This window comes from Eleutherodactylus coqui, chromosome 4 (genome assembly GCF_035609145.1).
Source record: "Eleutherodactylus coqui strain aEleCoq1 chromosome 4, aEleCoq1.hap1, whole genome shotgun sequence".
Classification (NCBI taxonomy): Eukaryota; Metazoa; Chordata; class Amphibia; order Anura; family Eleutherodactylidae; genus Eleutherodactylus; species Eleutherodactylus coqui.
The window spans coordinates 137,001,691-137,028,791 of NC_089840.1; the positions used below are offsets into that span (position 1 = coordinate 137,001,691).

At 46.5% G+C, this 27,101-nt stretch overlaps 1 protein-coding gene across 1 annotated transcript in view; it reads left to right on the forward strand.

Annotated features, from left to right (window-relative positions):
- Positions 1 to 27,101, forward strand: part of MFSD4A (major facilitator superfamily domain containing 4A) — a 79,949-nt gene that overhangs the window by 22,306 nt on the left and 30,542 nt on the right. Inside the window, exons 2-5 of the mRNA XM_066600172.1 lie at positions 12,885 to 13,083; positions 15,678 to 15,917; positions 17,745 to 17,922; positions 21,165 to 21,280. Of these exons, the coding sequence (XP_066456269.1) occupies positions 12,885 to 13,083; positions 15,678 to 15,917; positions 17,745 to 17,922; positions 21,165 to 21,280 (733 nt within the window). The remainder of the gene's footprint in view (positions 1 to 12,884; positions 13,084 to 15,677; positions 15,918 to 17,744; positions 17,923 to 21,164; positions 21,281 to 27,101) is intronic.

Below are 27,101 nucleotides of genomic sequence, written 5' to 3' on the forward strand. Positions count from 1 at the left end.
GTTCTCCTCTGTATGGCCAGTTTCAGATAAGCATTATAAGGGCACATTTTACAGACAAATATCCCAGCCTAACCGCAGGTCTACTGGCCCAAACATACAGCATGATAGAGGTCCATGAAATTAGTGGGCTGAGCATAGAAGCTGGAATGCACATTGCCACTACTAAATAAAAAAATATATATAACACTAGTCTACTGATCTTTTAATACTTTACAACAGAAATAGTCTATTTTTGACATAACCCAGGTATCACAGTGTCGTGTCTACTGTGACCCTCCCTCTCCCTCAAACCCCCACTTTACCTAAATAACCACAGATTCCATTCTTTGGATTAAATTTTGGCCACAGCAACCATATTTATTAACAAACATAACCTTAAAACATAGTAACATTGTTACCCGGTAGAAAACCTGGAAAGAGATCCTTGGAGCCCCGAAACTACTGTCGCCTCACCAAAAAACTGGAAATAATTGTACCAGTCACCCATCGCATAGTAACTGACTCAGACACCACTCACCAACTAGCCTCTAGTCACCGACCTCCTGACCCCGAGGCTGGCTAGCGATAACCTGGCTAACCACTCCCACCATCTTTGCAGGCACCGCCCTGCAAAGCCAAGAGGTGGCAGTCCACCTACTAAGCAATTAAGGGGAAGGTAGCTATCCAGCCCTTGCCTCCCCCCCACTATCCTTTTATGCTGACTCCAAGGACCCCTCCCCACCACAGCCAGCATGGCTTGACCCCCTCAAGCCTGCACTGCCCGCCACAACAGCAAAGCTCGCTCAATCCCCTCCTGCACTCCTTCCAACCACAGATCCGTACCTATCTTGTTCAAGTGAACGCCATCCCACCTCCAATAATTCCCTGTACAAGCCTCCAAATCGATGTGACTGACCGCAACTCCCCCCTTCCGCCCCACAAATTGCGACACCTCCCTGTTTAACTTGATCTGTGCTTTAGTCACACCCTTTACCGAATGCAGGCCCCCTCCACACCTTCCTAGGGACTATTTCCAACCAGACTATGACTACCCCTGGGTATGACCCTAACAACCTAAGGATGTCATACCGGATGTCCCTGAATGGTCTCTTCCCTAACTCATTGCCCCCTGCATGACTGACTAACCTGTTTGACACTCTATCCAAATTACCCCCCCTGTCAATTTCCTCCAACACTCCGCCTAATGCCCATCCACCTAATTATCACTTCACTCCATGCCCCCCCCCTCCTCACTACAATGAGAGCAGGCATGCTCAAACTTGCATGTCACTCCGAACTTACATTGGCTCTTGTTGAATTGCCAACAAAAGCCAGGTATATTCCCCCTGCCTGTCCCCGTTGGCCCCCTGCTGCTGAATGGGTGACTGAGCCTGATGGCCTGGCACCTCCGTGAAAAGGCTGTCCGAATCGCACAGGGGCAATTACCCTCAACAAGAAGCCAAGATCCTTGAATACCATCTGATCAATGGGCGCGCTGCCTGAACTGCTCATCATAGTGCAGCCAGGTCTGCCTCCCGTATAACCGATAGGCCTCGCCTATCGAGTCTAGATAGTAGAAAAGCCCAGAACAATTTTCCGGTGCTTTATCCCCAATCACGCTTGCCGGGAGGACAAACACTTTGAGCCACTTTGTGAACGTCTGTGGAATGAGATGCCACCTCTGCTTTTCTTCCTCCTGTTTCTTATACTCTGTTCTCTTCCCCTTATCCAGATTAAATTTTTCCAAGGGGAGAAGGGAGAATATTTCCACATATTCATCCCTCCATATCTTTTCCCTAACCTCCTTTTTCAAGTGGGTCCCCAAGGGCCCCTCAAAGCATACATAGACCTCACCCTGTCGTCAAGGTGGATCCCCTCCCCATCCTTTTCCATTTGGACTGCCACCATCGTGAAACAGCTACCCTCCAAACCCCCAGTAACACCTACACCCAGAATAATCTCCCTGCTGGTTGACCCCCTTGCCTGCGTACTCCATGCCGCAACATGGCAAAGTAGAGGGCCAAACCTCAGCTACTCTTACCACCTGTCCTACCCCAGTCCTCCTAGCCGAGCTTACTCCTGGAATGCTTTCTGTGCTGGATGACGCGCTAAATGGCGAGCTCCATGCTGCAACAGGCCATGAGGCATGCCCTACTCCCTGCCTCCTCATCAACTCCTTCCAGGAGGTGTTGCCTGAGGGTGCTTGGGTGGTGGGGCCAGGGACGGGCTTCTAACATGGCGCCTGCTAGTGGGCACGTGATCATGACTAAGTCTCACCAGTGCGTGCGCTCTCTGGTCCCTCCGCTCCTGCTGCTGAACTCGCTGATGTAGCAGCTGGAGCTGGTTCAGCTGCTTCTAATGCCTCACCAGACATCCTCTCCAGCCAGTCCAGGCCTCGCTCCACTGCCGCAGCCCGGATCCTCTCCGGAATAGCCTCCATCTTCCTCTCCGAAATAGCCTCCATCTTCCTCCACCAGTAAGTCCTTTTTGGGCTCTTCAGTTCTTCAGCCCGCTGCACTCCTTACTTCTCCATGCTGCACCCAACCCGTCCTCCTTAAATCTTCATGCTGTTTTTCTTCTCGTGGTCTTCCCTCTTCTTCAGCTCTGCTGCTCTTCCTGCTTCTTCTCACTTCTTGTGTTCCCAGTGACTCCTGTTAACCCCTTCCCTCTCTGTTAACCCTGTCATGTCTGCCTCTCTCGTATCAGCCCCGTGGGCCTCAGCTCTGGCAGTCCTTTATACTATTGCCAGTGGAAAACACAATACTCTGTTTTGTAAGCAATTTTAATAATGCAACATTGTATACTCTTCTAGTTTAACAACTGTGTTAAATAAAATGAATATAAAAAGAAATTATATATAATATATATAGCAACTTTCATAATTTAGCGAGCTTAGACACAGCGGTTGAGTTGTAGTATGTCTCTAAACAACACTTATCATATAATGAACTCAAATACCGACTCTACACAGTGATTGTCATTACAGTATAGTTGCCTCCAGTGATCACAGGTGACGTTCTGATGTTGCCTATATTTGGAGTCGACTGTATTGGATTTTCTTCCCTTTGGGTCCAGACTGCCACTGAGAAATCTTCTAGCTACGACTTAGTCGCTTCTGCATATTCTCCCCATCCTGCTGCCTCAAGCCATAATGAACTTCTCAGTGCCCCACTATATAATAGTGCCCCTGCTGTGCTCCCATTATGTAATAGTGTCCATACTAAGATGATAATAGTGCCCTCTGCGTTTCCACCAAGTATTAGGATCTCTCTGTTGCCCCACTTAATAAGACCCCTGCTGTAACCCCAGTTATTAATAGGACCTCCCTCTGTGGTCTTATTTGTAATATGGCCCTTCTCTGTGGCTTCAATAAAAAACAAGATCACCACTGCGCTAGAGTTAGTAATAGGACCCCTCTTTGCTGGCATACATAAAAATGGAATAGAGAAGAATAGAGCAGAGCTATCCTATGATGCTGATAGTGGGCCTATATGGTATTTGTAGGTCCAAAAAATATTACATAGAGGTGCTGCCAAAACAGATTAGTGTTCTGTTGATAGCAGGCATGTTAGGTGTGCTAGTATTGGATGAAAATGACTGGAAAATGGCACAATCATCTGAAAATTAAGTTAAAGGTTACAAGGGATGTCTACTAGAGATGAGCGAGCATACTCGCTAAGGGCAATTGCTCGATCGAGCATTGCCCTTAGCAAGTACCTGGCCGCTCAGGAGCAAAGATTCGACTGCCAGCGGTGGGCGTGGAACGGAGGGGAGATCCCTCTCAACACTCACCTGTCACCCGAACCTTTTCGTCCGATGGGGGAGATACTCGCTAAGGACAATGCTCGATCGAGTAAATGTCCTTAGCGTGTATGCTCGCTCATCTCTAATGTCTATCTCTCAAAATTTTATTTTTTTAAGTACACCAGCAATAAATGTGTTTTGATAAACTGCCTCTGTGTTTGATGGCACGCTTACTGCAGCTAGGTGCTTGGCTTCCGTCAGCTGTCTATCTTATACATTTCCAGCTGCACTACTTACCGTGTTTCCCTGAAAATAGGTCCTACCTCGATAGTAAGACCTATTGGGTTTTCAGGGGAGGTTTGAAATATAGGTCTTATTTTCGGGAGAGGCCTTATCTCGGGTGCCCCACAAACTAAAAAAAAAAAATCCCCACATGGTCCACGGTGTCCCGCTGGTGTCGGCGGCAGCGGTGGTATCGGTGGCAGCGTTAGCGGCGGCAGTGTCCGACACCCCTCCTCCGTCTCACATGCTGCCTTCTGCTGGCGACAGGGCTTTCAATACCCAGCCTCCAGCAAAGAAACCGCTGTGATTGGCTAATCGAGCGTCGGCTGTGATTGGCTGCCAGCACTCGATCAGCCAATCACAGCCGGCGCTCGATCAGCCAATCGCAGCACTCGCCTTCTGCTGGTGACGGTGCTTTGAATACCCCGCCTCCAGCAAAGCATCTGTGAGGCGAGGAGGATGCCACACAGCCACCGGACACCATTGGGAGGCATCAAGATGCCGCGGACCGGGTAAGCAAAAAGGCTCCCCCCGAAAATAAGACACCGTGCCCTTTTTGGGGCAAAAAAAAGACTGTCTTATTTTTGGGGAAACGTGGTATGAAGAGATGTTGAATCTTGAAACATTTTTATCTCTGGTGTACTTAAAATTAGAGAAGTGGGAACACATCACTTGTGACCTTCCACTTAATTTTCAGATGGTTGCATATTCTCCGCTCCCTCTGTGGCCATACATGGAGACAGGATCCCCCCTGTGGCCATCCATGGAGACTGGCCACGCCCCTGTGGCCATCCATGGAGACAGGACAACCCACCCCCCCTCTGTGGCCATCCATGGTGACTGGACCTCCCCCCCCTCTGTGGCCATCCATGGTGACTGGACCTCCCCCCCCCCCTCTGTGGCCATCCGTGGTGACTGGACCTCTCCCTCTCTGTGGCCATCCTTGGTGACTGGACCCCCCCCCCCTCTGTGGCCATCCGTGGAGACTGGACACCCCCCCCTCTCTGTGGCCATCCGTGGAGACTGGACACCCCCCCCCCCTCTCTGTGGCCATCCGTGGAGACTGGACACCCCCCCCCCCTCTCTGTGGCCATCCGTGGAGACTGGACACCCCCCCCCCTCTCTGTGGCCATCCGTGGAGACTGGACACCCCCCCCCCTCTCTGTGGCCATCCGTGGAGACTGGACACCCCCCCCCCTCTCTGTGGCCATCCGTGGAGACTGGACCCCCCCCCCCCTCTCTGTGGCCATCCGTGGAGACTGGACACCCCCCCCCCCTCTCTGTGGCCATCCGTGGAGACTGGACACCCCCCCCTCCCCTCTCTGTGGCCATCCGTGGAGACTGGACACCCCCCCCCTCCCCTCTCTGTGGCCATCCGTGGAGACTGGACACCCCCCCCCCTCCCCTCTCTGTGGCCATCCGTGGAGACTGGACACCCCCCCCCCTCCCCTCTCTGTGGCCATCCGTGGAGACTGGACACCCCCCCCCTCCCCTCTCTGTGGCCATCCGTGGAGACTGGACACCCCCCCCCCTCCCCTCTCTGTGGCCATCCGTGGAGACTGGACACCCCCCCCCTCCCCTCTCTGTGGCCATCCGTGGAGACTGGACACCCCCCCCCCTCCCCTCTCTGTGGCCATCCGTGGAGACTGGACACCCCCCCCCCTCCCCTCTCTGTGGCCATCCGTGGAGACTGGACACCCCCCCCCTCCCCTCTCTGTGGCCATCCGTGGAGACTGGACACCCCCCCCCTCCCCCTCTCTGTGGCCATCCGTGGAGACTGGACACCCCCCCCCCTCCCCTCTCTGTGGCCATCCGTGGAGACTGGACACCCCCCCCCCTCCCCTCTCTGTGGCCATCCGTGGAGACTGGACACCCCCCCCCCCCTCTCTGTGGCCATCCGTGGAGACTGGACACCCCCCCCCCCCCCTCTCTGTGGCCATCCGTGGAGACTGGACACCCCCCCCCCCCTCTCTGTGGCCATCCGTGGAGACTGGACCCCCCCCCCCTCTCTGTGGCCATCCGTGGAGACTGGACCCCCCCCCCTCTCTGTGGCCATCCGTGGAGACTGGACCCCCCCCCCCCTCTCTGTGGCCATCCGTGGAGACTGGACCCCCCCCCCCCTCTCTGTGGCCATCCGTGGAGACTGGACCCCCCCCCCCTCTCTGTGGCCATCCGTGGAGACTGGACCCCCCCCCCCTCTCTGTGGCCATCCGTGGAGACTGGACCCCCCCCCCCCTCTCTGTGGCCATCCGTGGAGACTGGACCCCCCCCCCTCTCTGTGGCCATCCGTGGAGACTGGACCCCCCCCCCCTCTCTGTGGCCATCCGTGGAGACTGGACCCCCCCCCCCCCTCTCTGTGGCCCTCCGTGGAGACTGGACCCCCCCCCCCTCTCTGTGGCCCTCCGTGGAGACTGGACCCCCCCCCCCTCTCTGTGGCCATCCGTGGAGACTGGACCCCCCCTCTCTGTGGCCATCCGTGGAGACTGGACCCCCCCTCTCTGTGGCCATCCGTGGAGACTGGACCCCCCCTCTCTGTGGCCATCCATGGAGACTGGACCCCCCCCCCCCCCTCTCTGGCCGTCCGTGGAGACTGGACCCTTCCCCCCCCCCCCCCCCTCTGGCCGTCCGTGGAGACTGGACCCTTCCCCCCCCCCCCCCCCCTCTGGCCGTCCGTGGAGACTGGACCCTTCCCCCCCCCCCCCCCCCTCTGGCCGTCCGTGGAGACTGGACCCTTCCCCCCCCCCCCTCTGGCCGTCCGTGGAGACTGGACCCCCCCCCTCTCTGGCCGTCCGTGGAGACTGGACCCTTTCCCCCCCCTCTTTGGCCGTCCGTGGAGACTGGACCCTTTTCCCCCCCCTCTGGCCGTCCGTGGAGACTGGACCCTTTCCCCCCCCCCCCCCCCCTCTGGCCGTCCGTGGAGACTGGACCCTTTCCCCCCCCCCCCCCCTCTGGCCGTCCGTGGAGACTGGACCCTTTCCCCCCCCCCTCTGGCCGTCCGTGGAGACTGGACCCTTTCCCCCCCCTCTTTGGCCGTCCGTGGAGACTGGACCCTTTCCCCCCCCTCTTTGGCCGTCCGTGGAGACTGGACCCTTTCCCCCCCCTCTTTGGCCGTCCGTGGAGACTGGACCCTTTCCCCCCCCTCTTTGGCCGTCCGTGGAGACTGGACCCTTCCCCCCCCTCTTTGGCCGTCCGTGGAGACTGGACCCTTCCCCCCCCTCTCTGTGGCCATCCGTGGAGACTGGACCCCCCCCCCCCTCTCTGTGGCCATCCGTGGAGACTGGACCCCCCCCCCCTCTCTGTGGCCATCCGTGGAGACTGGACCCCCCCTCTCTGTGGCCATCCGTGGAGACTGGACCCCCCCTCTCTGTGGCCATCCGTGGAGACTGGACCCCCCCTCTCTGTGGCCATCCATGGAGACTGGACCCCCCCCCCCCTCTCTGGCCGTCCGTGGAGACTGGACCCTTCCCCCCCCCCCCCCCCCCCTCTGGCCGTCCGTGGAGACTGGACCCCCCCTCTCTGTGGCCATCCGTGGAGACTGGACCCCCCCTCTCTGTGGCCATCCATGGAGACTGGACCCCCCCCCCCCTCTCTGGCCGTCCGTGGAGACTGGACCCTTCCCCCCCCCCCCCCCCTCTGGCCGTCCGTGGAGACTGGACCCTTCCCCCCCCCCCCCTCTGGCCGTCCGTGGAGACTGGACCCTTCCCCCCCCCCCCCCCTCTGGCCGTCCGTGGAGACTGGACCCCCCCCCTCTCTGGCCGTCCGTGGAGACTGGACCCTTTCCCCCCCCCCCCCCCTCTGGCCGTCCGTGGAGACTGGACCCTTTCCCCCCCCCCCCCCCTCTGGCCGTCCGTGGAGACTGGACCCTTTCCCCCCCCCCCCCTCTGGCCGTCCGTGGAGACTGGACCCTTTCCCCCCCCTCTTTGGCCGTCCGTGGAGACTGGACCCTTTCCCCCCCCCTCTTTGGCCGTCCGTGGAGACTGGACCCTTTCCCCCCCCTCTTTGGCCGTCCGTGGAGACTGGACCCTTTCCCCCCCCTCTTTGGCCGTCCGTGGAGACTGGACCCTTTCCCCCCCCTCTTTGGCCGTCCGTGGAGACTGGACCCTTTCCCCCCCCCTCTTTGGCCGTCCGTGGAGACTGGACCCTTTCCCCCCCCCTCTTTGGCCGTCCGTGGAGACTGGACCCTTTCCCCCCCCCTCTTTGGCCGTCCGTGGAGACTGGACCCTTTCCCCCCCCCTCTTTGGCCGTCCGTGGAGACTGGACCCTTTCCCCCCCCCTCTTTGGCCGTCCGTGGAGACTGGACCCTTCCCCCCCCTCTCTGGCCATCTGTGGAGACTGGACCCTCCTTCCCCCCCCCCCCCCCCTCTCTGGCCATCAGTGGAGACTGGACCCTCCTTCCCCCCCCCCCCCCCCTCTCTGGCCATCCATGGAGGCAGGAGCCCCCCCCCCCCCCCCTCCTTCCTGTGGCCATACATAGAAACAGATTTTCTGTGCATTTGCATCAAAAAGAACAGTTACACTTTTCAAAAGAGTCTAAAAAAGCATGCCTGTTGCCTGGCGGGTTTTAGAGAAATCGATAAAATGTGACTTGTGTCCTATTCTTGATAATGGATGCGGAATGCCATGGATCATCCACATGGATGACTATCATGAAATCCAACAGTGTGCAGCCGCCAAAGTGTATAGAGTGTCGCCAGAAAAAATAATTTGCAATAAAGAGGGGGATGTAATGCAATGCCAGAACTACCTTTCGCTACTAATTACACTTAGGCTAGTTTCACATGGGTGATCATGTTTTTGCAGCAAGAAAATTGCATCTATTTAACACAATTCAATGCGATGGCTGTGATTGGCTGAGCCACGGCGCTCGAGAACCAATCAGAGCCAGCGCTTCCTGGAGGCGGGGTTTTTGAAACCCCTGACCAGGAAGCAATTGGCTGAAGACTACAATCAAGTGCTGAAGCTGCAGAGGAGAAGCGTGGTGGAGGGGACAACGCCTGTTAGATGATGTATTGGCTTTTGGTTAAATGTAGCTAGGGCTTATTTTTGGGGTAGGGCTCATGTTTCAACCCCCCCCCCCCTGAAAATCCCAGCAAAAGAGTGCTACAAAGTAGCGCAACTTTGCAGCGACACAGAATTGTGATATTGCCTTGAAAAAACAGAGCCGTATTGCACAGAACTCGGCTGCGATATCGCTGCAATTTTCTTGCAGCAATTTCGCTGTCGCCATGTGAAGGAGGCCTTACACTGAAGTGCCCAACAGCTATCCCAGCGATGATTGTTCCTGCGTTTTTACATAGGAGTGATCAGCGCTCAGCGAATGGAGGCGGAGCGGGCTCAGGATCATTCTGATGAACAACGTCCTCTTTACTTGGAACAATGCAGCGGCGGATCAATAATGATTTTTAGGTCTGCATGAAGGATCCAATCAATGATTTATCGTTGATCATTCTTTCACTGCATGCGTTCACAATGCACAGTTATTGCGCACACCGCTCGATCTAACAAGTGATTTGCACAATAATCGTGCCGTGTAAAATGCACCATTATGGGAATATTATGGCTGTATGTTCTATAGACTTGTAATAGGGCTGCCATATAGGTGCATGAGCCCTCCACTCCACTTTTTTTGTGCAAACCAGAAAACCATCTCTGGGAGAAGAGGGCTGTATACTTTGTGGCTCGTGCACAAGGAAAGCCAAAATGTGTTCATCGCTAACAGAAGTATCACAAACTCTTTACTGCAGCCTGATAACCACATGCGGCCGTACTGACAATCATTGGCTGCACTAAGGAAGAAAGAAAATCCACATAGCTTAATTTGATATCTGACAATAAATGGGAATGGGCAACAGATCCAAGGTCCAACCTGCTTACATGTTGCTGGCAAAGCTGGCCATGCTATGACCGAGAACACTTTGTCCACAACCTTGGATACTGTCAGTTATATAATGAAACAATATGTTTTTTTTGGGGGGGGGGGGGGGGGGGGGGGGTTTGCGCCTGTGCAGAGCTTCCTCTATACACCCGTGTAGTCTGTATGGCAGATATGGCTGTCCAGGCTCTGGCACAGAGCTTTACTGTGTGCATGGGCCCTCAGGGATCTTTCACACAGGACAGAATTAGCACTGACCTTTCTGAGTCACAATAATGTTATCCCTATGTGGCTTGAATTCTGCACCTATTAAAATTTGTGCATCTTTAATTAAAACTGCAATATTCAATTCTTTGTCACTGAAAGTGCCTGAAACTAAAATATAACCTTTATTAATATTAATGATAAAAAACCAATACTGCTAAGGCAGGATGGTTCCGACCTAAACGGACACAAAATGACAGACAACCATACAAAACAACCACAAAATTAATTGCCTATGGGATTAGCGCAATTTGCTTAAGTAATTAGAATGACTCAAATACAGAATTTTAATATATTATTTAAATTGATAATGATAAGAGGGGCTACCAGATAAGGTGGTGACCGTAGCGGGCCGTTATCAGGTATACAAGGGACCAGAAAGTGGTAGCGCCTACTGAGATAACTCCATGTTGTTATGCATTAATAAGAACATGCCTATTGATGGAAAGACACTGTTCCAAAACAACTAGAGAGCGTCACTCATAAAACCCTAAGTGGTGGATAATGACAATTAGATCATCCACACTAGACAAATATTATACTAGTACACTCGCTTATGGGAGCACTGTACTGAGTCCGTAACCTTATTTGTTACTAGACTTATTCACTTCCCCATAGGGTCATCGATCTGACAAGACCCAGTTCTTAAATTAGGTCAAAGTCTGTATCATCGGAAACAGGCTAGAAGGCTGGACTTGTAATGACAATTAAGTCAGGAGAAGTCCAAGCTACTTATAATATATGTCAATTCGCAAAATTGCGAATTTGATGAACATATAAATAGTTAGCTGAAATCCAATGTGGACCAGGGCGAACAAGATCGTCCGTAATCGTCTAATCGTCAACGCGTTTCCGCAGCGCAAGACAGATTATTTGGCGCGCTGCTTCATCAGGACGAAAATAAGACTGAATGATGCCCAAAAATTGTGCGATGCCAATCAACTGCACACAATTTTTGTTGCAATGGGTTCGAATAGCAAACAGCAGTTGCACAAAAATTGCGCGTAAGAACTGTTTTTTTAATGCGCCAATGTAAGAAGGCTGGTAGATTAATTGCACATTATGTAAAAGCAAATAGAATGGTTTTTAGTGTAGTGTAATTAATAACACTGCTTTACACTAAACAGACGACTGTGGAGGCTGATTTACACAAACAGATTGATTTGCGATTATAATGCAATCAATCTTGTTGCCTTATACTAGACAGTCGACTGTAAAGGCAACCCGATTGGTTTGCAAATAGTGCAATTGACCATGCTGTTTTATAATGAACAGACAGCTGACATAGCAATCCTTATGTTAGATAGGTCCATTAATTGAACACTATTCAACAAACATAGGTGCTAGTGATTAAACAGTCTGAACACCTGATACTTGGCGTTTATTGTCCCAGACTGACAAAAGAGCCAGGGAGGTCAATTAGAAATTGTGATGATAAATTTTCTAACCTGGCTAAAGTACAATACGGTCCTAGATGGTGACCGCTATCTAAACTACACTACCAGCCCCTGTGAGGCATTATTTCAAACTGACAGGCAATATTCAATTCTGCAGCGGAAAAGCTTTCTCCTGTGGATTGAAGGACGTCTTGTGGAGTTGTTCTTGTGGATTTCTAACATTAAGGAGATGCAATTCTGTACCTGAAGTTTATGGAAAAGAATGCAATAAATTCCACAAGATGTTCCACTGAACGTATTCCGCAGTTAAAAACGCAACAAAATCTGCATCCGCTCTGCGTTCTGCAGCCTATCCTGTCCCGGATGACAGCGCCCTTAAGCCGGCTTCACACTGACACAAGCGCAATGACATACACAGCACAACATTTTTGCACGGTCATCAAACCTTTTTTACATGCATATTGGCATACTGTGCTGTACTTTTTCTGCCCACAGGGCATGTTCATTTGTGTGCGATAAACAAATGCACTGATTGAAATGGCTAATTAGTTTTAGATATGTATGCATATCGGGCGTGCATTTGCACATCCTCCATTGACTTCTATAGGGACCTTTTGCTACATGAATACGAAGGAAAATAGAGCATGCTCCATCTTTTTTTTATGCAGCCGAAATATGCACGCAAAATACACACGTGAACTAACACATTGTAATCAATTGGTTCTATTCACTGCATATTGCACATGCAAAATTTGCTTTTTAATTCCCTTTTAAGACTATATTAGAAACTTGCTGAAAGGGAACCTGTTGGGTTCCTTCTGGGTCCTTATCTGCGGGCAGCTTGGTATGATGATATTAAGAGGTCTCTCTGCGTTAATGTGCATACAGTGAGACCCGTCACTCTTCATCTGAAGGAGGAAGGCAAAGGGAGCAGTAAACGTATGAACATTAATGAATCATACCGAACTCTCCTCTGCCTCTCGCTGCAGACTTTCACTGAATGGGTCAGTATTGGTGACAAACCATCACTATACCATGCTGCCCGCAGACAGGAACCTATAAGTAACCTGCCAAGTTCCCTTTCTGCGTGTTCCTAATACAAGTATATTCTTAAACAGCCCCTTTAGACTGAATGTGACAATTATGTTGACTTTGTTAGAGATTGTGCAGTAACTTATTACTGGGAAGTCCTCACACAGGCTTTTCTATCTAGATACAGTATACTCTTTGCCACATCTGTTTGCTAGGAAAAAAGAGCAGTTGGCATGGGGCAAGTTGTCAAACATTTTGTCTATAAATTGTGTATTTCTCTCTTCATGCTGATTGTATTATTTTGTTCTCCACAGACTGAAGCTGTGTTTGTTCATTCTGTTGGTATCTTCGCTAACCATCTCATTGGTATTCTCCATCATTCCATTCTGCCATCATGTTGGCGTCCTTGCCCTTGTCATGGCAGTGGCAGGTCTGGCCATGGGCAACATTGATACAATCTCTAACATGCAACTTGTGAAAATCTACCAGCAGGATTCTGCAGTCTTTCTACAGGTGAGACAAGAACTGAAATTTTGTAGAGACCTGGACACCTATCACATTGACCAACAAGGGGTAGCACTCCCTAAGGTGGGATTGTCAAAAGATACTTATTACATGTTTTAGTGAATGTGATGATACTGTAATTGCTTCACTCTGATCAAATTCTGAAAATACTGGTATTTCTGTAACTTTTTATACTTCCTTCAAACAAGCCCATGCTACTCTCCAGAGGTCTAGATATGGGGATAAGATATGGAGAGTTGTTTGGTAGGATGCCATTATGTTAAGTTAAGTACAGGTTAAGTTAACCTGTAAGACCAGGGCGCAACTGTATGTAAATGTGTAATTATCAATCTAATTGTATTATGATCTGGCATGCAGTGTTAGAAGATGGGATTGCATTTATACATGCCACATCATATGTCCATGATTTCATACATGTGAGGGCCAATTAAAGCCCTCCCCTCAGATTCTGACATATCACATGCGAGTTTATGCTTCCATTTCACATGAGATCACAGAGCAACACATCGTGTGTGATATGTCACCATGAAGCCCAAGCCTAAGACATTTATAGCAATAAAGGGGAACACCAAAAAACAGGAATATTGACTCCCCTTATTGTGGCCCACGACTTTAATTATTAAAATGCATAAAAAGAGACATGTTCACATTATCCCCATCAGTAGAAGAAAATTTACATAAAATACATTCAAGCATACATTATGCAACGACGTGCAACTAATTTTTCCAAGGAAGCATTATCAAAAGAGAACCATCATCAGAAAAGTTAAAATTAAATCCCTGCATTTAATATAGCAGATTGAAGAATCTGAAGAAGTCATTTGCAATTGTTTATAAAAGGAATTTAGAATTAGGAGTACTAAAAGTATTTTGTTAGAACGTGGTTATTATGAATTCATGTTTATTCCTAGACTAGAAGTAAAGATATAGAAGTCTATGAGACATGAGATGGCAGAAGGTTTTAGAACGGAGTCTGCTACATGTCATGATATGCATGTTGGTATACAACAATCAGCCATAGCACAAAAACTTAAAAAACACCTGCGAAACGTGTAGGTTCCTCATCCAGCCACCTAAACAGCTCTGACCTGCCTGTCAAAGCTTGGTTTCCACAAGATCTCTGAAGATCTCTTGTGGTATCTAGCACCAAAATGTTAGCAGCGGATCCTTTAAGTCTGTTAGTTTGTGAGGTGGGGCCTCCATGGATTGGATGTATTGTCCAGTACATCCCACAGATACTTGATCATATTAAGATCTGGGTAGTTTGGAGGCCAATTCATCACCTTGAACCCTTAGTCATGTTACTCAAACAATTCTGCAGTGTGGCCGGGTCCGTTACCTTTTGAAAGATGCCAGCGCCATTACAAAATACTTTTAACATAAACATTAAAACTTTGTGATTCATTATACCAGGCCATATTCTTCAATTGCCCCATGGTCCAGTTCAGGTCATGTGTCCATTGTATGTGCTTTCAGTGGTAGACTGCGGCCATGAGCACTTTGACCAGTCTAAGTACACAGGCCCATATATAACAAGCAGTGATGCTCTGTGCTCTGACAACTCTGGAAAATCTTCATACCATACCATAAAATAACAATTGGGATAAAAATGTTGGTTAACTGCAAACAAAAAACTTGTGGTTCTTCAACCCTTCGATAAGTTATAAAGAGAATTGTCCATGAATGAAGAGATTTTAGCCCCTTAACGCTCCATAATGTAGAATTACATCCTGTGCGTTCCTGCTTTCTATGGAGGGGGTTCGGGGATTGATCCTGCCATAGGAACAACTTGATAGGCATTCTGCTGACAGCCCCGGGGCCTTTCAGAAGGCCCCCGGCTGCCATGACACCCGCACGGCAACCCATGAGTGGCCGTACGGGAGTCCAGAACATCAGTAAAGGGATTTAAATGCCTGTCAGATCGTGGTAGAATATAATGCAATGACTAAAAATGAAGTAAAAAAATCTTTTTAGAAAGTAATTATTAAAAAAAAAATAAAAGGTAAAAGTAAAAAAAACAAAAACCTTTCGCCATATTTATAATAAAAGAATCTAAATAATAAAACAACGCATATATGGTATCGCTGCATCCATAAAAGTCCGATCTATCAAAATAATGCGTTATTTACCTATTATTATTATCCTACGTTATCAGGGGGAAAAAATTAAGAACACCAGAATTGCACTTTTTTGGTCACCCTATCTCCAAGAAAAAATGTAATAAAAAGCGACCAAAAAGTCATATGTACTCAAGAATGGTACGTTCGGAAACTACAGGACATCCCTCAAAAAATGCATCCTTGGATAACTATGTTGATGAAAAAATAAAAATGTTATGGCTGTCAGAAGATTGCAGCAGAAAATTATTTAAAAATTAAATATCTGAAAAAAAATAAATGTAGTACAGCAAAAAAAATACTATATAAATTTGATATCCTAGTAATCGTGCTGACCCATAGAATAAAGTTATCGGGTCACTTTTCTGAAAAATATGGCTGGTAATCCTCACAATAAGTAGCCATTGACTCTATAAGTAAGTGTTGGCAGAACTGAGAACCTTTTGATTTTTTTTTTTTCCTCAGGTACTTCACTTCTTTGTTGGTTTTGGAGCTCTATTGAGCCCATTAATAGCGGACCCGTTCCTTTCCGATACCAACTGTATCCAGTCAAATGCTACTCTGAATACAAGCAGAAACCTTGAGCACATTAGGAACTCACTTGTCCCACATCATCCCGGCAACGTGTCTCACTATGTCCTTCCACTTCATGGCGAAGTATTGACAAATGTTTCTTATGCTTTTTGGATCATGGCTGCCATCAATGTAAGCTCTTTATGTCAGTTCTTCATATATTTAGATGCTCTTAACTTGTAACCAAAAGGGTAATATAGCTTCATAATAGAACAAGGGGTCTGTCGCAGAGAGATTACTCAAGGATCGACTGGTCCAAACGCTCTCACCGCTACCAATTTGTCACGGCCGAGCCTCGATTGATCACTCTAGCAGTATTGCAATAGTGGAGTTGTTAGAATACACATTGATGTATACGTAGCTTTCCTGAATTTCTGCATGCATGTGAAGCAAAAGCTCAGATCACCACCTGATCTGTTCTAACGCACTCCAGTGCTCTACAATACCGCGCACATACATGCTGCCACCACCAGCTTGTTACAGGTAAACTGGAACCCAGACTTATAAATTATGAACACAATCTTCGGAGTTATGGCTCATTTTAAAACTGACATGGCTGACTAATAAATTGTAGATTTATTATAAAAAAAGACTAGCAGTGCAGATATAAATATATACAAAGAATATTACGCTAGGGCATATCTCTGTAGTCTGACAATTTGGGCCTGTGGAGTCTTAATTTATAAAGGATCTCTCAGTATACACCTTCTCGCCACCCTCTCTGAGGTCATTTTGTAGAGAGATGGAATTCGTATGAGCTCTGAGAAATCATAATTCCCCATTTCGGTCATATCTCTGCATGAGGTCCTCCGATCGTGAAGATATGCCTGCCATATTTCTGGTCATGATTTTATCTATTCATTGACCTCCATCATGACACGTAAATTATAACCAGGTCTGGGGATACATAGTTTGAGGGGGTTCTGGGGCCCATACTGAAACGTGTTTGTGTTTTATTCAGCTGGGCTGCCCGATTCTGGAAATATATTTCATATTGGGCTAGGACCCTCACACAACTAACAATTCTTATTAAAAGCTTTTCCCTAATCCGAATTTTCGGCTCCGGCATGTCTATAAACAGCCCTCTGCTAGTTGAATGATTTTTCTAAGATGTAATTAACAAGCACATGGTCATACAACTCAGTATCTTTATGCTAATACTACCCAAACAAATACAGATCTGAGAAGAATGAAAAGGGGGTTATTTACATCACAGCACATCTCTTGTCCAGGAAATGTAAATATGTTCTAAATGTAAATCTCAACAGGCAGGGGAAATTGAGGGTCCATTTACACATGACGCCTGTCGGGCAAACTATGCCCGACACTTGTCCCTGTGTGTCCACACTCTCGTGCTGTCACACGGAGGCTACTGGTGCTGGCTCGCTCACAGAGTGGCCAGCAGTGGGGCGGGACAATGCAGGAGATTTCTCTCCTCTCGCTCCCGCGCCCCTCTCCATTTACAGCGGCCATTCACTACTGAACAGACTCTATTTAAACTGAACGATGAGCTCATCGCTGATCTTTTACGCTGCATAAACGATGAATGATAAGCTCATCGTTCAGTTTAAATAGCGGCCGTTCACTACTGTACGGCCACTGTGTTATGTCAGTGTAGAGAAATCTCCTGCACTGCCCCGCCCCCCTGCTGGCTGCTTATTGAGCGAGACAGCAATACTAGCTCCCATGTGATCGCACGGAAGCGCGGACACACAGGTTCGAGTGTTGGGCATCGCTTGCCCGACAGTTGTCCCGTGTAAATGGACCTTAAGAGACCTCTATAACTGCATTCCAACTTTTCAAGGCCAACATGGGATTATACAGTGAAAAAAAAATTGGATGTTGAATATAGGCCTAAGGCCTGACACAGAACAAAATGGCTTACGGCCTAAGAGTCTCTATATCACATGGTTGACTACCCCAGCTAAAATCAGGCTTTACCCATCCATTTTCCTACAGCTACCTGTTCCAATTGCAGTTTTCCTATTGATATACATGAAAGGCATGGTGCCCGGTTGTCATCACAGGAAAGGGTCTCTGCTGTCCGCAGATGAGTTAGCAATGGAGACTCCGAAGGAAACTGAGATAAGTGACGAGAAACAACCAGAGACACAAGAAGAGCATAAACATATAGAAGGTAAGAAATCCCTATCGGCAGTTGTCGTTGTGTTGTTGACCTTTCATCTGGTGCAAATATTCAGTACAGTTATATTATTTCTAGTAAATAATATTGTAAAGGCAGCGATCTTTAAAATAAATAATCATTAACGCACATTGGGGCAAATTTTTTTGTATTTGCAAAAAAGGGGTGTTTTGAAAATAATTTCTAATACTTTTCTGCCTCTGTTCTGATGCAGGTGATGTAATTCAGTAGCTGCATAGTGTTCCTAGGGCAGTGTTTCCCAACTCCGGTCCTCAAGGCACCCAACAGGTCATGTTTCCAGGATTTCCTCAGTGTTACACAGGTGATGTAATTATTGTCAGCAGCTCAGACATTGCCACAGGTGTTCATACTATAGGATATCCTGAAAACATGACCTGTTGGGAGTCCCTGAGGACTGCAGTTGGGAAACACTGTCCTAAGGCCTCACGCACATGTGCAGATTGGCACTGCAGAATCCAGAGCGAGTGTCCGCCTTCATTCCATTCCGCAGCAAATACCGCCCATAGCATGTAATGGAGAAACGCTTTTTTCTGCTCACGAGTGGAAATCAAATATGATTTTCCATTCGCTAAGGAAGAATCGCAGCATGCTCCATTTTTGCATGGATTCCACGTGGATGGCTTCCATTGAAGTCAATGGAAACCGTCTGATCTGCAGCGCCTCTGCTATTAACTTTACCGAAAGGTCGCAGATTCCGCGTCATCGCTAGACGATGACGCGGGAAAGGCAGGAGTTTAAACAAAAAAATCAGTACTGTGCATGTCCGATGGGGAGACGTGTGGACCATCCACAGTACGGATGAAGCAAAAGGAAACCAGGTATGTGCGGATGCCGCTGCTGCCAGGGCCGAATTTCATTGTGGGACTCCGGAATTCGGAATCTGACCCGCCGATGTGCAAGCGGCCACAATGGACATGTATTGTTTTATGGAGTACGGTGCATGCTAAAAAAAAGTCTGCTGAAAGCCTCCAAGAGGTTGGGTTGGGGGTTATAAACTCGTGTAACGTTCTAAAAAATCTAGTAAGCAGATATTTGGGTTCAGTATCATAAAGTCTAAAGTAAATGCCATATATACTCGAGTATAAGCCGAGTTTTTCAACACATATTTTTTTGTGTGCTGAAAAAGCTCCCCTCGGCTTATACTCAGTGAGTGAGGTAAAAAAAAAACCCCCACAATACTCACCTCTCAGTTGGCGTCTGTGTCCCCGGCGTGATTGTCTCCCCGACGGTGCGGCAAGCTGCTCCAGACTTCTCGCTGCTGTCATCTCCCTGGCTTGGTTTTGAATTCCCCCGCTGTCAGCGCTGTGTAACTAAGCGCTGTGATTAGATCGCGCGACAGCCAGTCACAGCCGGCACTCGATCATTCACAGCCATTCAGTGAATGACATCACTGAATGGCTGTAATTGGTTTATCGAGTGCTGGCTGTGATTGGCATTTTTTTTTTTACCTAGTATATACTGGAGTATAGCTAGGCTTATACTCGAGTCAATAGGTTTTACCATTTTTTTGTGATAAAACTTATTGACTCGTCTTATACTCGGGTCAGCTAATACTCGAGTATATACGGTAAATGTAATCATGGTATAATAATTTTATTTGAAAATACTATCTGAATTGGCACTAACTAATAATTGAATTTATTGTATAGGCACATTAAATTAGACAAAGTTTTGGACCAGAAAAAAATCTTTAATCTTGATTCTTAAATTTCCTCATTTTGTGTTTTTGTCTTATTCTCTAATCAAGATAATTCCTCATTTTGTGTTTTTGTCTTATTCTCTAATCCAGATAATAGTTTAGCTAACAACTTATCAGTAAATTGTATAGTCCAGAATCTGCATCTGTATGGATGCTGAACTATCAGAATTTAAAGTTCATTTGTGGTTTAACCACTTTAGAACCAGACATTCATAACTTTTTTTATATTTAAATTTTTCCATCCCTGCCTTCCAAGAGTCATAACTTTTTCATTTCTCCATTGACATAGCTGTATGTGGGCTTGACTTTTGCAAGATGTAATTTTTAAGTGCACCATATAATGTATGGAAAAACGTTAATTTTAATTGGGGAGAAATTAGAGAAAAAATGCAGTTATGCCATTTTCGGTGGGTTTAGTTTTTACAGTATTCACAGTGCAGTAAAAATGATTTCTGAAACATTTTGTTCTATGGGTCAGTAACTCAGTATGATTACACTGATACCAAATGTATATAGTTTTTTAATGTTTTTTTTTCCTAAACAAAAATTGCTTTCCATCACGATATTCCGTTCCTTTATTTTTCATCAATTAGACTGTGTGAGGGCTTGTTTTTTACTGGATGAGCTGTAGTTTTTATTAGCATGATTTTGGGAAAGAAAGATACATGTTTTTGATATCTTTTTATTCAATTTTTTTGAAGCCATGATACCCCCCAAAAAAACATCACAACTCTGGCATTCCTTTTTTTTCTTTTTTTTTTAAGGCCCTACTATGTGGGATAGATATTGTGATATTTTAATACCGGTAGTTTAGGCTTTTACAAACACGGCAATAACAAATATGTGTTTTTTTAATTGTTTAATTCTTTTATAGAGAACAAATTCTAAAATACGTGTTTTGGAACTTTTTTAATGTTTTTTTTATTTTTTTTTTAACTATATTAAATCTTTTTTTTACACTTTTATTTAGTCCCCATATGGGACGTGAACTTATGGTCATTTGGTCACTAGTACTATATAATGTAATACTTCAGTATTGCAAAATCAGTATATACTGCAATACTTTAGTATTGCAGTTTATAGTGATTTTTTTATGAGGGCTTAATGGGCATTTATGCTTTGGCACACTGGGAGCCTTCAGTAGGCTCTGGGCTGCCATACTAGCACATCAGCACCTTTCAATTGCTCTGTGGGGGGTGCCAATAGGGGGCGGAAAGGAGTCCTGCCCTCTCGCTGTCTGTTCAGATGTAACCGTGGCACCTAAACATTAAACTGCCACAATCAGAGCTAACTCTGATCGTGGTAGTTGCTTGCGGCTGTCGTCTGCTAGAAACAGCCAATAATCACCAGATATGGAGTGGACTCGGTTCCCAAGCTTACTCCATATACACTTCAGGACTGAACGTTTGTGGTCATTTGGCAGTCCTGAAGCGGTTATAGATTAACTTCCCAACCATTGTCCCCTGAATTTCAGTATGGATTTACCTCTGTGTACTATTGTAATATGTTTCCCCAGGTCATGGAGTGCAGTTGCTTTGCTGCCAGAATAAAAAGTTTTGGAACTCCCCCTATACATTTTTTGCTATTCACGTATGTTCAGCAGCGATCCTGTTCATGACGGATGGAATAGTGGTGAGATACATATACTGTACATGGTTTGTCAGTGCTGAGCTACTCTATGTGCTGTAAATGAAAATGTGGAGGGGTGAATAGATAAGGGGTATTTACGATGAAAACTAAAGATACTACCAACCGAAAGTGATGATCATGTGCTGCTAAACTGTCCAGATAATAGAAAAGAGTAACGAGAAATAGATAGACGATGATAAAAGAACCAGACAACAAAAGCAACCGTGGAAAAAATGCCCAGAGGACGTGACTGGACAGACCACAGCACGATTGTACGTGTTTGCTGCCCCTGTGTGATGAGAATCAAAAACACCTCCATGGTAATCTGTGTTCTGTATAAACATCTGTGGATATACAGAAATCATTCTCCAAGCAGCGGCTCCTTATATTTTATGTTGCAATGGCAGTGCAGAAACCAAGGCTTCATTCACACTGTGATATTAACACTCCATGTGGGAGCTGTATACTGAGGGTGCAAACATGGGACCCGATGGGGCAAGTAAGAGAGAATCAATCGTTCACTTTCTGAAGTTGCTCATCTATTTTAGCAGGCAGTCAGTCATCTTTGACCAACTGCCTGTTGACTCGGAATGGAGGCGACCGGAAGAGATACTGGCACGCTCCACCTGCATTCAGTGAGCGATTATTGCTTCTATGGATCGGTAGTCATTGGAATGGTTGTCAGGCAGTTAGGCGCTCAACAGTCATCCCGTCTAAAAATACCCTTAGGGCATTTACCCACTAGCTTTTTTTATTTTTTTAACGCTGCAATATCGCTGCGTTTTTTTCAATGGGACCTTCTAATGTTGAAATCACATCGCACAAAAATCGCAAAAGCAGAAACTTGTGATTTTCGTGCAATGCGATTTTATCACTTTAGAAAGGCCCATTGAAAAAAACGCAGCAATATCGCAGCATTAAAAAAACGCTAGTGGGTAAAAGCCCTTACAGTCAGGCATGTGATAGAATTCCATCAGGCAAGTTTATAGGAAGGGCAGAAGGGGCAATTACCAAGGGGCTTACCACAAAATGATTTACCCTGTGGCTTCTACTGTGCTTGACTAGGACTGATGGTATAAGATCCCATCATTAAATATACAATACAGAGCTATAGTCCTGAACTTTGAGTAATGCCGCCTAACACACACATAAAGCGTGCTCTGTAGTAATGGCTAGTAGAACATCAAAATTTATCTTTCTATCATATTAGTAAAATGACCAGAGATGTGTGAATGCCAAAGAATATCCATTTTCACGGATGCATCATTTCATACACTTAAGACGGCTATTGATAAATCCCCCCCCCCCCCCCCCCCCCAATTGTGTTTACAAGTATTACATGTGAATAGTTAGGTTAGGTTAAGAATAAAGTTAGGTCTTGCCTATTATGGCTCGTAATCTAGAGACAGTAGGGGGTCTGAGTTAGGGTAAGGTTGCACATTGTTCATGACCAGAAGATTTTGCTGCAAAATCATGTGGCCATTTTACTATTTTTTTTTTTATTAAAAACCACACTCCTCACATATGAGTGATTTTGGGATGCAGGTAGTCACAAATACAGGTTGGTCCAAACGGATGGGACATGTGAAAAAAATGGAAAATGGTGGTTGAGAACACGCTCTTGTGTGGCATGTTACTAAGGGGAAGGGGCAAATCTGTGAGAGGCGGTGTCTGACACAGTGGCCATTTTGAAAGCCACATCTTGGAACAAAGTTGATATTTTGAAATGGGAAGGGGTGCATGTGACATATGTATCTAATACAGAATTTGATGATGAATTCCAAATCTTAAATGTGATGTACCTTTATTCCTTCCAAAGTTATTATCAAATTTTTCTTTGTTACAGACACAGATATGGCTGCAAGGTTAACACGCAAGGAGAGGACAGCGATCGTGCTGATCTCCTGAGAGCACAGTGTCCGAGTCATTGCAGCGGATTTCATTAGTCAGCATCCTAACAAACAACACATGCGTCATGACAGTTGGCAAATTGCTTGCCAAATTTGGCCAAACAGGTTCTGTGTTGGACCTGCCTAAAAGTGGATATAACAAAACTGACACAGACGAAGCAGCAACAATGACCACCGAGCATCCTGCTGCAAGGACCCACATTGTATCACACTGCACAGGAGAGCGGGGTGAGTCAAACCACCATCGGGCTGATACTGGCTACGCACAAATGGCACCCGTATGAGATCCAGATGCTGCATCATCTCAATGAGGGAGATCCTGATTGCTGTGATGAATTTGTGGAATGGATGTCAGAGCAATTTCAATGGGACCCACGTTTCACAGAGATGGTTCTGTTTAGTGATGAAGTAAACTTCTATGTAAACCGGAAGGTGAACAAACAAAACCTTTGCTACTGGTCTGTCACAAAACCACACAGATCCCACCAAGATGGTTGGTGCATAGAAAATCATGGTGTGGTGTATGAAGATAATGGGCTCATTTTTCATCAACGGTAACCTTTCTGCTGCCAAGTATCTGCAATTGTTACGTGACAAGGTGTTCCTGTCATTGTGCAATGAAGATGGCACATTCCCAGTGTTCTTCCAGCAGGATGGTGCCCTTCCACATTATATGGACGTGATGTCTGTTGGATGCGCAGTTTCTGGGAAAATGTATCAGGCATCATGGACCGGTGGAGTGGCCCTTGCAATTGCCAGACCTCGCCGCATTTGGTCTTCTACCTGTGGGGCAATATCAAGTCCAGGTTTTACACAATGAAAATCCAGAGTGTGGTGTACATGGCAACAGCGAATCCTGGATGCCTGTACAAGCATTTCTACTGAGGTGTTGCTCTCAGTGCATCAACAATGGGAGAAGAGGATAGCCTTGATGATTCAAAACAATGGGGAGCATATCGAAAATATCCTGTAGTGACTCGTTATTGTGTTCCATGTCGCAAAAAATTGTTAACTTATTATAAAGTTTTTAAGTTTTCACATTTAAGCACAGATTTGGATTCCTCATCAAATTCTCTATGAGATACATATGTCAAACGCACCCCTTTCAATTTGAAAATATCAACTTTGTTCCAAGATGGTGGCTTTCAAAAGGGATGCCATGTTGGACACTGCCCCTTTCAGATTTGCCCCCTTCCCCTCACCAACATGCCACACACAGGATGACATTCCCAATCACCATTTTCCATGTATTCAGGTGTCCCCATCCCTTTGGACCACACTGCAATGTTGGAGCTTGCATAATTCCACAAGGGACAAAAATTATTTTACTTCATTATGTATCTAGCCGACAGTACACTGTGTATAAGTAATATTGCTGCCCTTCGTCATTCCTTTCTATCTGAAACTTCCTGGACTCATTCTACTCAGGTGGGTCATGTGATCATTCTGACCACCTGAGATTTATTTGGGTTTATGCTCCTTGCAAAAAGTAAGTTTTTCAGTCCACATAACTCTGAATCTATTTAGAGTTGGACATAAAAACTCTTATCATAGTTACTGATGATGATCACACACGGCTCCTGTCACACAGGTAAAATAAGGGAAATAACAGCACAGCTTCCAGACTGTATACTTAGTCTGCAGCTTATTTAGGTGAATATAGAGGGTAATGATAATTAGTGTCCTCCCTGCAGGCAGAAATGGTACAGGCTCTTGCTGCTTATGTGATGATGTGCTGATGCATCATGGGATGGATAGTACAGAATAGTGAAAGAAAAAGCAGGGCCAAATCTGATCATCATGATGGTGTCTGATAATCATCAGACAGGGGGCTGCACTGCGTGGAAGTGACTACAGTATGCATAGGAGACATCTGGAATATTACAGGTAATCAGGTGAAGCGTGCAAGGATGGAAATATGTGTTTTCGCTGGAGTGGCCCTTTAAGTAACATACAGTATTCACATGTAAGCCAAATTACTTGTGCTTATCCTACAAACTGCTGTCATAATCCTATGTTACCCTGCTGTTCCCCTTAGGAAGTCCTTAGGACTTTACGATGACTTGGTGGGACTTGGCACTGAGGACTGCATTGATAAGAAGAATAGGGCACTGGATTTAGCCATGTAAATGTGACATATGCATTGATTAATAAGTATAATCTGTTTTCCCTTAGTCCTAACAGCAGCACAAATGATGGGGTATTCTGCCCAGAACAGATGGAATTCTTAATGACATAAACAAGTAAACTAATGGTAAAAACCGCCTTCCACTCCTTCTATATAGGGGCTGAATGGTACCCCTCTAACCATTCAGTGCTATTATAAAGTACAATAACAAAAAAAGAGTGAGAAGCTTGTTCTGCTGTTAGGACTAAGGGAAAACAGATTAATAAGTATAATAATACTTCCCTTATGTCCCCCAAGCAGCACAAATTATGGGGATCTAGCAAGTGTCAATCTCCATGGGAGGGTCCTCCTGGAGAATTGCATTTCAAATTAAGCGTCCAAAGGCAGCTTTTTCAGAAAAATGAGTATAACGATTAACAAAAGTCTGATGTGCACTTCACATTGCTGCCATGCAAATGTTCTCCAAAGGAACTAAGCTCCTTTCCGACCACAAAGATGACACTGCACATGTTGAGTGTGCTATAAAAAAACGTTGGCTAGTTCAAGGCCTTGTGCCTGATACGTGGTCTCCTTGATCCATCTACTGAGTGTAGGCTTTGATGCCTTGCGGCCCCTATTCTTAATGGAGAGCAGAATCAAGAGATTCTCATCCAGCCTAATATCCTGAGATCTTTCCAGATAAACTGTAAGGTTTCTGCATAAACCTAGGGTGCAAATCCTTTCCTCTCCTTCAGAAGAGGAATTGTAGCAGAAGGCTGGAAGTGTTACAACCTGGTTTGTATTTAGGAAGGAGAGTACTTTAGGCATAAAAGTAGGTAGGAATCTTAAAAGGACCTTGTCTGGTAAGAAAGCAGTATCGTGCTTCAAAGCCCCGAACGCCTGTTATTTCCCAGTCCTTTTGGCTGATGTTACTGCAGAAGGAGAGTCCCTTAAATCCAAAGGTATTTAAAATGAACCTCTAATGGTTTGAAGGGGGATTACATAAGCCTCTTAGACCCATTCTGAGCCTTGCTGCTCCTCTGAGGAATCTCTTCACTAATGGATCTTGCGAGAAAGCCGTCACTGCCGAAACTTGAACCTTTACGGTTGATATACTGAGATCTTTGTCAAGTCCACATTGCACAATTTTCAAAATGTTGATGATACAGAGATCCTCAGGAGAAACTCCATTTTCTGAGCACCAGGTCATAATCACTCTATGGATTCTTGCTTATAGTCTTAGTGTAGAATCCGCTTTGGAATGTTGCAGCATATTCAACAATGCTTCTGAAATCCCTGTACCTCGTAGTAGAGACTTGTCAACTTCCAGGCTGTCAGGTTGATTCTGTTTAAATCTGGATAGAGCTGCGTGCCCTGAGACACCAGGTTCTGCATGATGGGGGATGGGGGAGGTGGGTTGCAATAATGCCCTCGACTCATGTGCATGAGCTGGGAAACCATGACCTTTTGGGCCAAAATGGTGTGATGGCTATTACAGTGGCCTGGTCTTTCCTGATTTTCATCAATACCCTTGGTATCATGAAAAGTGGAGGGAATATGAAGGGCAAGCCTGAACCTTGAAGGGGTGGACAGAGCATTGTCTTCCTGGTATAATAAGCAAAGTTTCTCCACCTTTGTGTTGAGTCTAGTCGCCATCAGATCAACTTCCGGAACACCCCACCTGAGAGTGATGTGATGGAATATCTCTGGATTCAGAGCCCACTCTCCTGAAACTGAGACCTTGGATCAATTTGTGTGCTATTACACTCAATGTCTCTCAGATATGAACCACTGTAAGGTGGGTTAA